This window comes from Chelonoidis abingdonii, chromosome 5 (genome assembly GCF_003597395.2).
Source record: "Chelonoidis abingdonii isolate Lonesome George chromosome 5, CheloAbing_2.0, whole genome shotgun sequence".
Classification (NCBI taxonomy): domain Eukaryota; kingdom Metazoa; phylum Chordata; order Testudines; family Testudinidae; genus Chelonoidis; species Chelonoidis abingdonii.
In genome coordinates this window covers 61,867,790-61,878,968 of record NC_133773.1, presented here as the reverse complement: position 1 = coordinate 61,878,968, position 11,179 = coordinate 61,867,790, and the positions used below count along the sequence as shown (strand labels likewise).

The following is an 11,179-nucleotide window of genomic DNA, read 5'->3' as shown; positions in this document are numbered from 1 at the left end:
TAGTAATATTGATTTTAGAGTTACTCCTCTCGTTTTGTAGGAGTACAGAAATCGATTTAAAGAGCCCTTTAAATCGATTTAAAGAGCAGTGTAGTGTGGACGGGTGCAGCGTTAAATCGATTTAACGCTGTTTAAATCGATTTAACGGCATAGTGTAGACCAGGCCACAGTAAATGAACTCCATTGTTTTGGGTAGTGGTTATGTAGGCAAGGGTTCCCAAGATTTAAACAGTGTGTGTTAAGTTTATAAATGTTATTGTTAAGCAGTTAGAAAACTGGATATTTTGGTGAGGATATATAGTTGAAAGAAAGGAGCTCTGTTTAGTTTGGTCTGTTTAACTGTAGCTACATCATAACATATAGTAGCTAGCCAGACAAACAAGATTAGAAAGATGTCAGATTGTTTCAAACAGCACAGTCTTGCATTTGGATGAAAACTTTTTCTTTCTTCCCTGAGAAATTCATAAACCATTGTAATGAGTGATGCAGTGAATCCCTGATTCTGAATGGCTATGTATGTAATTCCCACAAAGTGTATATATTAGATACCTGTCAGTATGCCCCAGCATGTTTCCTTACTGTGCCAAAAGATCTACCTGCCAACTAGCTATAGAGATCACCAGGTGTGCCCCAGCTTCCTCACTTCACTCTCACTTTGTCCCTCCACCCATGACCCAGCAACACCATAACTGGGGAGAGGGATCACATTAATCTATTACCAGAGACAAAAGTGTTTGACATTTGGCAAAGCTGGAAGAAGTGGAATTGTCTTTAGTCAACTCAGAACTGACTGCAATCTAGTTAATTGTTGGTACGTCTACGCAGCAAAGAAAACCCCCGGTTGGCATGGCCCAGTAATGGGTCTTTTTTTGCGGTGTAGACATACCCTATAAGGCCTTTCATATGCAAACTTGTTTATAGGGAAAGGGGTTAGGTTAGCTGATGTCAAGGAAAATTAAACCTACAGGGCATTTATATCTGTCACTCAATTCTGACAGCAGATCTGGTAGTTAAAAGTAATGAACTGGTACTTAAAAACCCTGTTAAAATGAAGTTTAAAAAATTAAACTTAAGACATGTTTAAACGGTAAAGGAGCCTTCCCACAAAGCTCACATCTGTCAGCAGTCAGGCTGCAGGTCTGTGTCACTTATAAGGGACAAAGCACTGACTAAACAAACAAAATCAAGAGTCGAACAAGTCTGAAAAGAGCAGCAATGCCAGCACAGACAGCATTCTCCACAGTACAGGAGAAAAGGGTTTTCTTTTAGGAGAACTGATGTCCCACTTGACATGGGCTAGTGCTGTATTTCAGCTTATACCAATTGCTATTCTATAACGCAGCAGAGGAAATAAAAGATGAGATGAAGCTTTAGCCCATTTTTTCCTTTAAGGGTTATAGTAAAACAGTCATCACACTCTCATTTCTAAATCCCTGGTAGCTCTGAGCTAGGATTTCCCAATAAAGTGTGCTATGCCAAAAAGTATGAAGACAGCAGCAGATCCAGACTTGTTAGTTCCATGAATATTTATCTTAGCCAAAACACAAAATGTGTGCAGAACATGCTGCAAATTAATCCTTCATTATAGACCCAAATATGCTCCATAAATTTGCTGTTAACCATGTTTAGAGCAGGAAGATCTGCATTAGAAATGCTTAATCATGAAATTGAAGTTATATAAAAATATCTTTTAAAAAATTCATCCAACATTTAAAACTTCCTGAATTTAATTTAATTAAAGTCCTTCCTTTTGGGACACTGTCAGGTTGAGAAATATAGTACCAAAATCAAAATAAAAAACAGGGAAAATATAAAGCACAACTCCGGTAAGTGGGAACTTTATTAAACTACCAAGTTACTCAGAAATGTATAAATGGTCCATTAAATACATTGTTTGTTTTTACAGACATTTATATAGATATTTATTTGCATTTTCCGAACACATTTAAATTACTTTTTTTCAAGCTTACTACCAATAAAAGATTAAAAAAAAAAGTCACCTGCTCTCGCAAATGTGTACTCAAGGACACAGAGAGGGCTAAGGGACACACTTTCATATTTAACCCACAAAGGAGGGAAGATCCTAAAGCTTATGAGATTTAAAGCAATATTCACTCTGAGGTCCTTGCCTGTGAATTGATTATAAAAATTCTCACTTTGAGACAGACTTTCGCAAGAGGTCCCATGGAAAAGCTGATAGTGTTTTGGTATGTTGTCTGCAGTGGGATCTGCTTGGTTAAGGGCCACTTGCTTTATTAAAATCATATAGCTGGCTGTACCCGACTGGTTGGTTGCTAGCCCATGGAAGTGTATGGGCAGGTAGTTAATTCTGAATGAAGTATACACTCCTAATGGAAGGGAATGGTGGGAGTGATATATCAGTAGGCAGAGATACAACTTTCCAAATATATTTCATTTTATTATTTTTTTTAAATGAGGTTTCATTCATAAGTGAATAAAAAGGCAACTGTTTAAATAAGATGTTTGGAGACAGTCAGTTTCCCCACACCTACATACATTTCTCTTGGAAAGGCACAGAGCATGTTAAAACAAGTTTTCCCTCATTCTCTGTATCTTAGTCTGACACAGTGTTAAAATTTGTATCTGCAGAAAAAAGATATTTTTTAAAAAAAAGCTTATGAAACATAAAACATGTCTTTAATTCATTCTTTAGCCACTTTAAACATTAAAGAACACATCTGAAGCAGTCAAAGCAGCTTAATTACAAAACATTGTCCATGAGTAAGCTGTGTGTTTCCTGCTAAATGCTCCTGCTGACAAAGAGAGGAGGAGGAGGAGGAGGCAGGGAAACGGCTGTTTCGAAGCCATAGCCACATTCAAGTAATTTGATAGTAGATAAACCAGTGGAAATAAGGAATGGTAAGAAAGTGCTCAGCACCAGGTTGCAGCCTTCAAATGTTGAGCTGCATCACCCTTGATATGTATTATAAATATGGCACTTCTATATTACCAAAAGCTGGCAAGTTTGCATCTGACTGAAATGAGTCAGAACATGAGTAACTATTATCCCTAACAGCTACTGGTGGTATTTCCAATTGGCGTGACCTCCAGCTGTGCTACTACATCCAGCACCAGTCAATTTTTTTACTATATTCTACTTGCACGTGCAAGACAATTCTGCCACACTCATGGAGAATAAACTTTCTGCTCAGCAGAGTTTTGCTTCCTTCCTACACAGACAGACACACATACACAATAAGACATGCCATAAATTCTTCAATGAGGTTAAGACAGCCACAAACAGTGAATGTCCCGTTTCACCATTTTTAGGCCAGCGGTTCCCAGTGTGTCCAATTGCCAGCAATGGACTTTACAACAGGCACAGATGACTCTTGAATCCAAGGAATTAAAAGTGACAGAAAGTATCTTCACCCAAGTTCATTTTCTGCACTATTCCAAAGGCGTCGTTTCAACTTTGAATAAAGGAACCAACTAGTAAAACGGCTTAAACCTTTACAAAAAAAAAAAAGCTCCTGTATACAAAAACTGGCCATTACCCCCTCCTCTTTTTTTCTTCTTCTCATGTCACAAAATAATTTCAATTGGTAGTTTTAAATTCCTTCAGGTTTGTTTTTTAGCAATGTACTATACCACAAATGCATAAAAAATTTGTGGCATTTGTACTCCACCACAGTAACATTAAATACATTCAAATTCATGCTTACAGGATGAAGACCAGAACAAAAGTAGTTGCTGTCCTCTGATGGTGTACTGTACATTACATAGCAGGAGATGTTATTAAATAGTGATATTACTGTTTTGGATATTTCACAAGACATCCAGTGCTTAAACATGTGTTCATATGCCAAGATGTCAAAAAGCCCAAACCCTTATTTCAATAATGGTTTAAATATCTTCCCTATTGTGGTCCGGTTTGCCTCCTTCAATTTAAGGGATGACTTGTCCATTATACCTTGTTCCTTTGCTGTAGGTTCCACTTTAACACTGAGAATATCACTATGATCTGTGTTCCTTTTGAGAACTTTAGCACTACTTGCTCGTTTTAGGAAGTTTCCAGTATTCTCCTTGGGGAAGAGGTCAGAGTTTGCTGCTGGCCTCATTCTAGGTAGCCTCTGAGACACTGACCTTGTGATGCTTGGAGTTTTCGAAGAGTTAGGTAGATCCACCTTTGCACTCCTTGAGGAAGAGGCCACTGTGTTCCTTGCAAAGTTTGGTATAGAGGAGGGTGGCTTGGGAGCACTTGCTGTCATGCTTTTGTTAGTATCTGGAGGGGCCTGGGGTTTTACAGTGGAGCGACAAATCTTACTTTCATCTGGTTTTGATTTGGGAATACCTCTGACAGATTTAGAACCTGGCACTTTAAGAGAGCCCTTGCGCTGAATTTGGTCCCTCTCAAAATGGGCACTGCTGGAAGTTGCAGTCCCTCGCTGTAATTTTGGCTCCTCTACTGATAAGCTATGCCTGTAAGCAGTTCTTGGAAGGGTTTCTGTTGTGCCTCGGATAGCGTTGCGATGTGACAGTTGTGTTTCAGCTGTACTGGCCTCTCGAAGTGCTGGTTTGGCTTCTGGCTTTTTCAGACTGCTTGGTGCTTTGTTTGACCTGGAAATGGGCACCACTTTTCTCATACTCACATTTTCAGATGCATTCAAAGTTCTTATTGGTCTGGCAGTAACTGTCTGGGTAGGGCGAGTGCCACTGGATTTTGAGGAGTTTAGAGATCTATCTTTTAGAGAGTTTCTCTTTGGTCCTAAGGATTCTCTACATTTTACAGGCTTTTCCTTAGGAAAGCTGTGCTTGCTGCTGGAGTCCTCTTTGTCATTTAAGGAAGCATGAAGAGACATTTCCTTTGCAGAGGATGAATTCAGATTTGAGGCAACTGTACTACTGCCATCTTGAGCATCATTTGCACAAGAGTAAGCTCTGCCATCTTGCTCTTTCACTTCATCGCCCACTAATTTTAAATCATTTCCTTCTGAACAGTCGAAAGTCAGAGAACAATCAGTAGTATCAGATATATAGAACGTTGGCCCATGTTCTTTACTGCCAGAAAGACTTGTATCCATAGATGTGGGGCCACTACTGGTATGCTCGGAAACTTCATTTTTGCAGCTTCCCACCTTGGCTTGACAATCATCGGCCTCTCTGGAACTTTTGTAAGAGGGCACTGGATCATCATTATCCGCAGTGCTGAGGGAGTGCAAGCTCAAGTCGTCTAGAGTCTCTAAGTCTGCTGCACCAACATCCTCCAAGTTTATTAAAGATATGTCTTCCATAGGTTTTGTTCCTTGGATATCAGACTTATATAGTCCTTTAACAACTTTACATTCCTCAAAAGCAAGGGCCAAAGCATTTACATCTGTTGCTTGCACACCAGGCACACTAGACCTGTGCTGACTGTTGTCGGTATTCTTTTCGGAGTGACAGAGGTTAGTACTGGTACAGCTCACCTCCATGTCCTGTAAATGACTGGGTTGAGCTGAAGGCAACTGAGACAGATCTGCGCTATCCATTTTGGTTTCAGATGCCTGGTGAAAATTCAAATTATTTAAACTGAGATCTCTAGGCTCTTTGGATTCAGTCAAGGCTATGCTGGGTCTTGCTTGTCGTGTGTTTGCACGAGGAAGGCTGTTGAATTTATTTGGATTCTCATCCTTGGAGATTTCCAGGAAAGTCAGAAGCTCTCTCTCTGCAGTAATCCCTAAGGACAGTCGGGAGCGCCTAGTGCTCGGGTTTCTATTCAAAGGACTTTGAGGTCTCTGCCGCAACAAAGGTAGAAAATCCTCTAGTCCTTTTTTAGCCAATGTCTGAACATCATTTTCACTGCTACTTCTCCCAAAGCTCCCAAGCTCTCCAGCAGCCCAGGATTGGCGCTTTTCCTCCAGCTCCCTTAATCTCTGCAGTTGGTGAATTTCTTGACTCTCTCGTTCCCTATTTTCCTGTCAAAGAAAGGAGAGGAATGAGGAATAAATACACATTTCAGAGTGAAGCATCCCTTATTTCAAAACAAGCTAAATGAGGCCACCCATCCCTTCATTTTTTCCTACTGTGGTCAGTTCCCCACTCAAATCACCATGGCAACTATTGTACCATATGGAGAACAGTTTCCTGCCTAACTAATACAGCTCATTAGACTAGACAGCATAGGGAGCACTGAAAAACACTATCAGACCCCCGCAGAGACCAAGAATATGAATTACAATATGCTAGGTTTTAAAGTTCATTTTTAGTAAGTTTTAAGTCAGCAGTTTTCATTGCATATGCAAACATTTAAAGCAGAAACATATTAAACAATTAACCTCAGCCATTAAAACAATCAAGTTTGATGACACAAAGATCCATATGGCCCTCTGGATCCATTCCATCCTTCTGGACTTGATGTATCAGAAAGCTTATACTCAAGCACCCCAGTTGCAATTGTTCCTCGACAGGTGGCATTCTATAGCCAAGTTCCTCTGAACTCCACAATGACAAAGCCCCAGATTCTGTGGCATTTTAGTGCAGCAGGCAGGGAATTCTGTGGCAGAGACTTCAATGAGTTATACATGCAAGTGATACTCTAATCAGCAGAGTTAACTTGTGTTCTTTATTTTGATAATAAATTCACTGTTATGCTGTCCCCACACTCAAAATTGAGTATATTCATATATTGTCGATAGATATCTGCAACTACAGCAGCGGGTTTTTGGGGGCAGACTGAATTTTTTTTCTGTAAAATCACTGGCAGTGACATAGTCAAAGACAGCATTTAAATTGTCACTGTTAGATTTAATATTTAAACTATTAAAGACTTATCTGCACTACATTGTTTTTTGAAACATGTGCACCTATTCCTAATACCACTGCAACTGCACAATGGAGTGAATGCTAGTATAGACAAGGTACTAATGACAGCCATCATTTCCCATTATTTTGCTAAAACCTAATCAGAGGAGGGCTATGCAGCAACATTTAAAGACAAAAACAAAACCACACACACCAGCATTCATATGGAGATTTGTCTACCCTAGCATGTCTTCTGTTGCTACAACAAGAGGTGCTGCACCAGTGGTAGCAGCTGCAATGGCATGAAAATTTTCAGAAAAACAAAAAAAATTAGTGTGGACATAGTCTTCAATGGGTGGAGTAGTTCAGACCTCTCCGCGCTATTTTTCAGGCTGCCACCAGACTCAAGATGATCAGATAAAAGATAGCTTTGGAAAGACCTATAACACTGTTTCTTCAAAATCAAACTCTCTTCTTAAAAAACGGGAACGCTTGGATGTTGGAACAAAATTCTGGGGCAAAGGGTTTATTCCATGACAATGGAATGCACTAAATCCTGCCTGTAGGTGTGTCTCATTGAGGACTGATCAACTTTAAATAATCATTTTCTAAATACTAATTGGTTAAAAATAATTGCATATAAATATACCTAATAGTGGAGTTATCCTTCAATAGTCTATGGTTTTACTAATTATTTCCCTTTAAAAAAAAAACAACACGCATCTTTTTAAGGAACTTTATAAATTGTTACCATACACTTGGTTTTAATGTATCATTGCATGATATTTCCCTACATTTTTCTATTTGGTAAGGCTACACATTGATTTTTCTTACCCCAACCAGGATATATTTCTGGGGATTTTCTTATGCTATATTTACAAACGTGACACACTCAGACATGTTCAAACATATTAATATTCAAAAAACTTCCAAATGCAATTCTTCTTCCGGATCTAGTGCACTCCTTATATCAAATGAATATCTTCTGTCCTTGGTCTACTTTTGCTGTGTGTCTACATGCTGCTTCCTCCCCACCCAAAAAAACTATAACCTCTTATATTTTTTGGAACCATTCCTCTGTTCTGGGGCTGTTTCTTATCCACCACAAGAGGCTGCCATTAGTCTAGTGGCTACTAGCAAATATGATATTAATAATTCATTTATCTGAGTGTGACCTTTTCTATGAGAAAGAGCCTGGAGGATCACCCATGGATAATAAACATCAAACAATTTGTAATGTTTGGTTATGAAATGCATCCCAATACATGAATAATTGCGTATGTCCTCTATATGCATAAAATCAGCTCTTTCACTATCATTTATTCACTTATCCAAACTCATGGTTTTGTATTATAAGTGCACGCATGCACACACTAACCAGGCTGGTGCAGAGTACTACACAACAGTATTTTTAAACAAAATAATCTTAGATCACGCTACACACAGAGATTGCTGGCCCTCAAACTGAAGAGTATTTCTCTGGTGTAATTTGTCAACCCTACTATATATGATAAAATGCCAAAAGGATTTGGATATTTTGTGAGAAGTTGTCAGCAAGTAATAAATTACCTTTTTTATTTGCTATCCATCCAGAAGTCAGCGGCTTTTATTAAAAAGTTAACTTTCTATATAAAAACAGTTTTCTAGAAAGTTGGAAAATAATGCTAAATTGAAGGTGCTGATACCAGAGGAGACTGCAAGTTAAAGCTGGATTTGAGTTCTTTAATAATAATACTAATAATAATAAAAAAAAAAAAAAGAGCGAGAGAGAGAAATCTCTTTAGTATTCAACTGGCTAGTTGTGTTTTTATTCTATGACTTTCCCAATCTTGAAAGCTCTCTGGTTCACAATTGGGGATAAAGTCTGGATTATTTGCAATGGATGTCACTGGCAAAGGAAGACATGGAATCTCTAGCTCTATCCCAAATGGAAAGGGTAGCTTTCCTTTGGCAAAAGGGTGGGTTTGCATTTCTGGAATCCTAATTTTTATTACACTATTAATCCAACACAGCCTAGCAATATTCACACTACTAAAAATATTATCTACACTGTGTCAACACAGAATGACAGAATATATGAGTTAGAAGAACAGAGGGAGGGGGGAAAGTTAGTCTTTACAAATTGCTGTCAAATGTACAAACAAAAAATTATCATCTAACTTATTCCAATGTGATTATTTTAAGTGTACAGTTAACAGTACTCAGAACTTTTGTTGTTGTTGTTGTTGTTGTCATCATCAGAAATGCAATTCAGGTTGATGGTATTCCTTTAATATTGAAGTACCCTGTACAGGCTAAACACAATAAGGATTGGTCTGAGATATTATACATTTTGAATTAGTTTTGTTCAGTATAATCCCAATTCAGATTACTTAAGCAGGTGAGTAGTCACACTGACGGCAATGGGACTACTCCAGGTGCTTAAATGATTTGTTATGAACCTGGGTATTGTATATCTGTTTTATTTATGTGTATTTATAAGCCAGGAGTATTATTCAGATCTTCATGTCCCATCCAACAGTACTTCCTAGTGTATTCTTAATATGCCAATATCAATTGCTTACTTAATTGGAAGTTGCCTGTTTATACCATTATACGGCACTGTAGGGGAAAACAGGCATGACGCATTGGATTAAATGAGACAAAACATATTTATGTACACAAAGCTGTCCCTGGAAAAAAGCAAAGCTGCCAATGACAAAAGTAGAGCAAAGGCTACGAAGGCTGCTTTCACACCACAGCTGCCATGATCACACTGGCAGGACTGGAGGTCACCTATCATAGAAGTCTTGAAATAGATAAAAATCTGTTAGTCTGTTTTCCCATATCACCCCCGCAAAGGCCACAATGAGTCTTCATGGGACCCAAAACACCACTTAATGCCTCCCTCTGGAGGGAGAAAGAATGCAAGTCAGAGACAGAGAATTTTTACAGACTTGTAAGAAGGGTGAGGGAGGAAGCTATCTTATAATGACACTTAGATCACTGGCCTGACGTCCTCTGAATAATCTAATTGGCTGGTAACAAAATATTTGGGGGCAGCAAAATGTTTGATTTGATTATTGGATTGGCTACAAGGCTGGGAGAGGTAGCTATTTTTCGTTTGCTTAGAGCAACAAAAGCCCTAGAAATGGGCAATTTGCCACATTATATTAATTCAAACAAATATGTCAAATATTATGGGGATGTTAGGTCCCTGAAGCAGTCTTAGATCACATAAGAATAAAGAGATTTATTTTAAGTGAAAGAGAATGTGTTTTCATTCTCCTTACCTTAACAGCCTTGTTGAACTTTATGCAGAAGTCCCTGAATATCTGGAAGCACTCATCCAGTTTCATGGTTTCTTTGTCTTCACAGAAAAAGTCAATAAGCGTATTTCCTTGCTCCTGTGATTCTCGTTTCCAGTATTCTAGTTCTTTTAGTTCTTTTACAGCGAACTGCAGTAAAACATATATATTGTAAGCTAGATATATTAAGAACTTATACATCTGATAGATATAGTAGGTGCTGATGAAATCCATGTTCCCATCTACCAGCTATCACAGAGTCCAATAAATCAGGACTTTGAGAGTAACGTCCTACAATGTAAAAGCAGATGTGTTGCCATTTCAGTGAAGTGAGGAAGAAAAAGAAAAAGAAAAAGATAAATCAAAACAGTAATTCCAATGAGCAAGATGCGTCACTAGATGAAGGATTAAAGCAAAACAACATTTCAAACTTTAACTCTCAGAACAATGCAGTCAGGTTGGAGTTGCCTTTTATCAAGCTGCACTAAGAATATGATGAGCTTTCTTGTCTACAGCTGCTGATCCTTCCCAAAATAACTTCGCCTTTCCTGCTGGCAGCTCCCTTCTCTCCCCTAGAATTTACCCTTGCTACACTAATTTCCCATCCTTTCCCTCTGGACTAGAGCCATGACTAATTCCATTACTAGTTCCATTCCATTCTTGTCCATTCTTGAACCCATGTACATCCCAGAAGCCCTCCTGTATATCCCACACATACAACTCATTCACAGCACCCCGATTATTTAGTTTCCAGAAGCTGGTCTTCATTACAATATTTTATTGTGTTTGAACATGGTTGTGAACAATGGAGCTAAGTAACGTGACGGTGATGATTTAGTGTAGACCAGGACAATTTTTGGTCAATGCCATGTCACTGCCCACATTTAGATTGCTCGCAACTTTATTTAGGGGTGGCTGAAAGATTTCCTTCAAAAAGGGATTTGATAGAAGATTGGGCTTTCAGCTAATCAATAGGTTAAAAAAAGGTGTCTGTTCTCCATGGGTAGTTTCTAATTTTCCATCCCAAAGCTGAAATATTTTGATTATGAAATGCTGCTATGGCGCTTTATGGGAGTTGTAGTTTCAATGCCTCATGCTCCTATTCTCTTCTATAGGGCAGGCTCCCCAGCTGGACTACATCTCCTATG

At 38.6% G+C, this 11,179-nt stretch overlaps 1 protein-coding gene across 2 annotated transcripts in view; it reads right to left on the bottom strand.

Moving 5' to 3' along the window:
* Positions 1–3,484: 3,484 nt before the first annotated feature.
* Positions 3,485–11,179, bottom strand: part of FHDC1 (FH2 domain containing 1) — a 48,488-nt gene continuing 40,793 nt past the window's right edge. For both annotated transcript variants that reach the window (XM_032774644.2, XM_032774643.2), the window contains exons 11-12: positions 10,017–10,181; positions 3,485–5,918 (exon numbers count right to left, since the gene is read on the bottom strand). In XM_032774644.2, the coding sequence (XP_032630535.1) occupies positions 3,852–5,918; positions 10,017–10,181 (2,232 nt within the window). In that variant the 3' untranslated portion in view covers positions 3,485–3,851. The remainder of the gene's footprint in view (positions 5,919–10,016; positions 10,182–11,179) is intronic.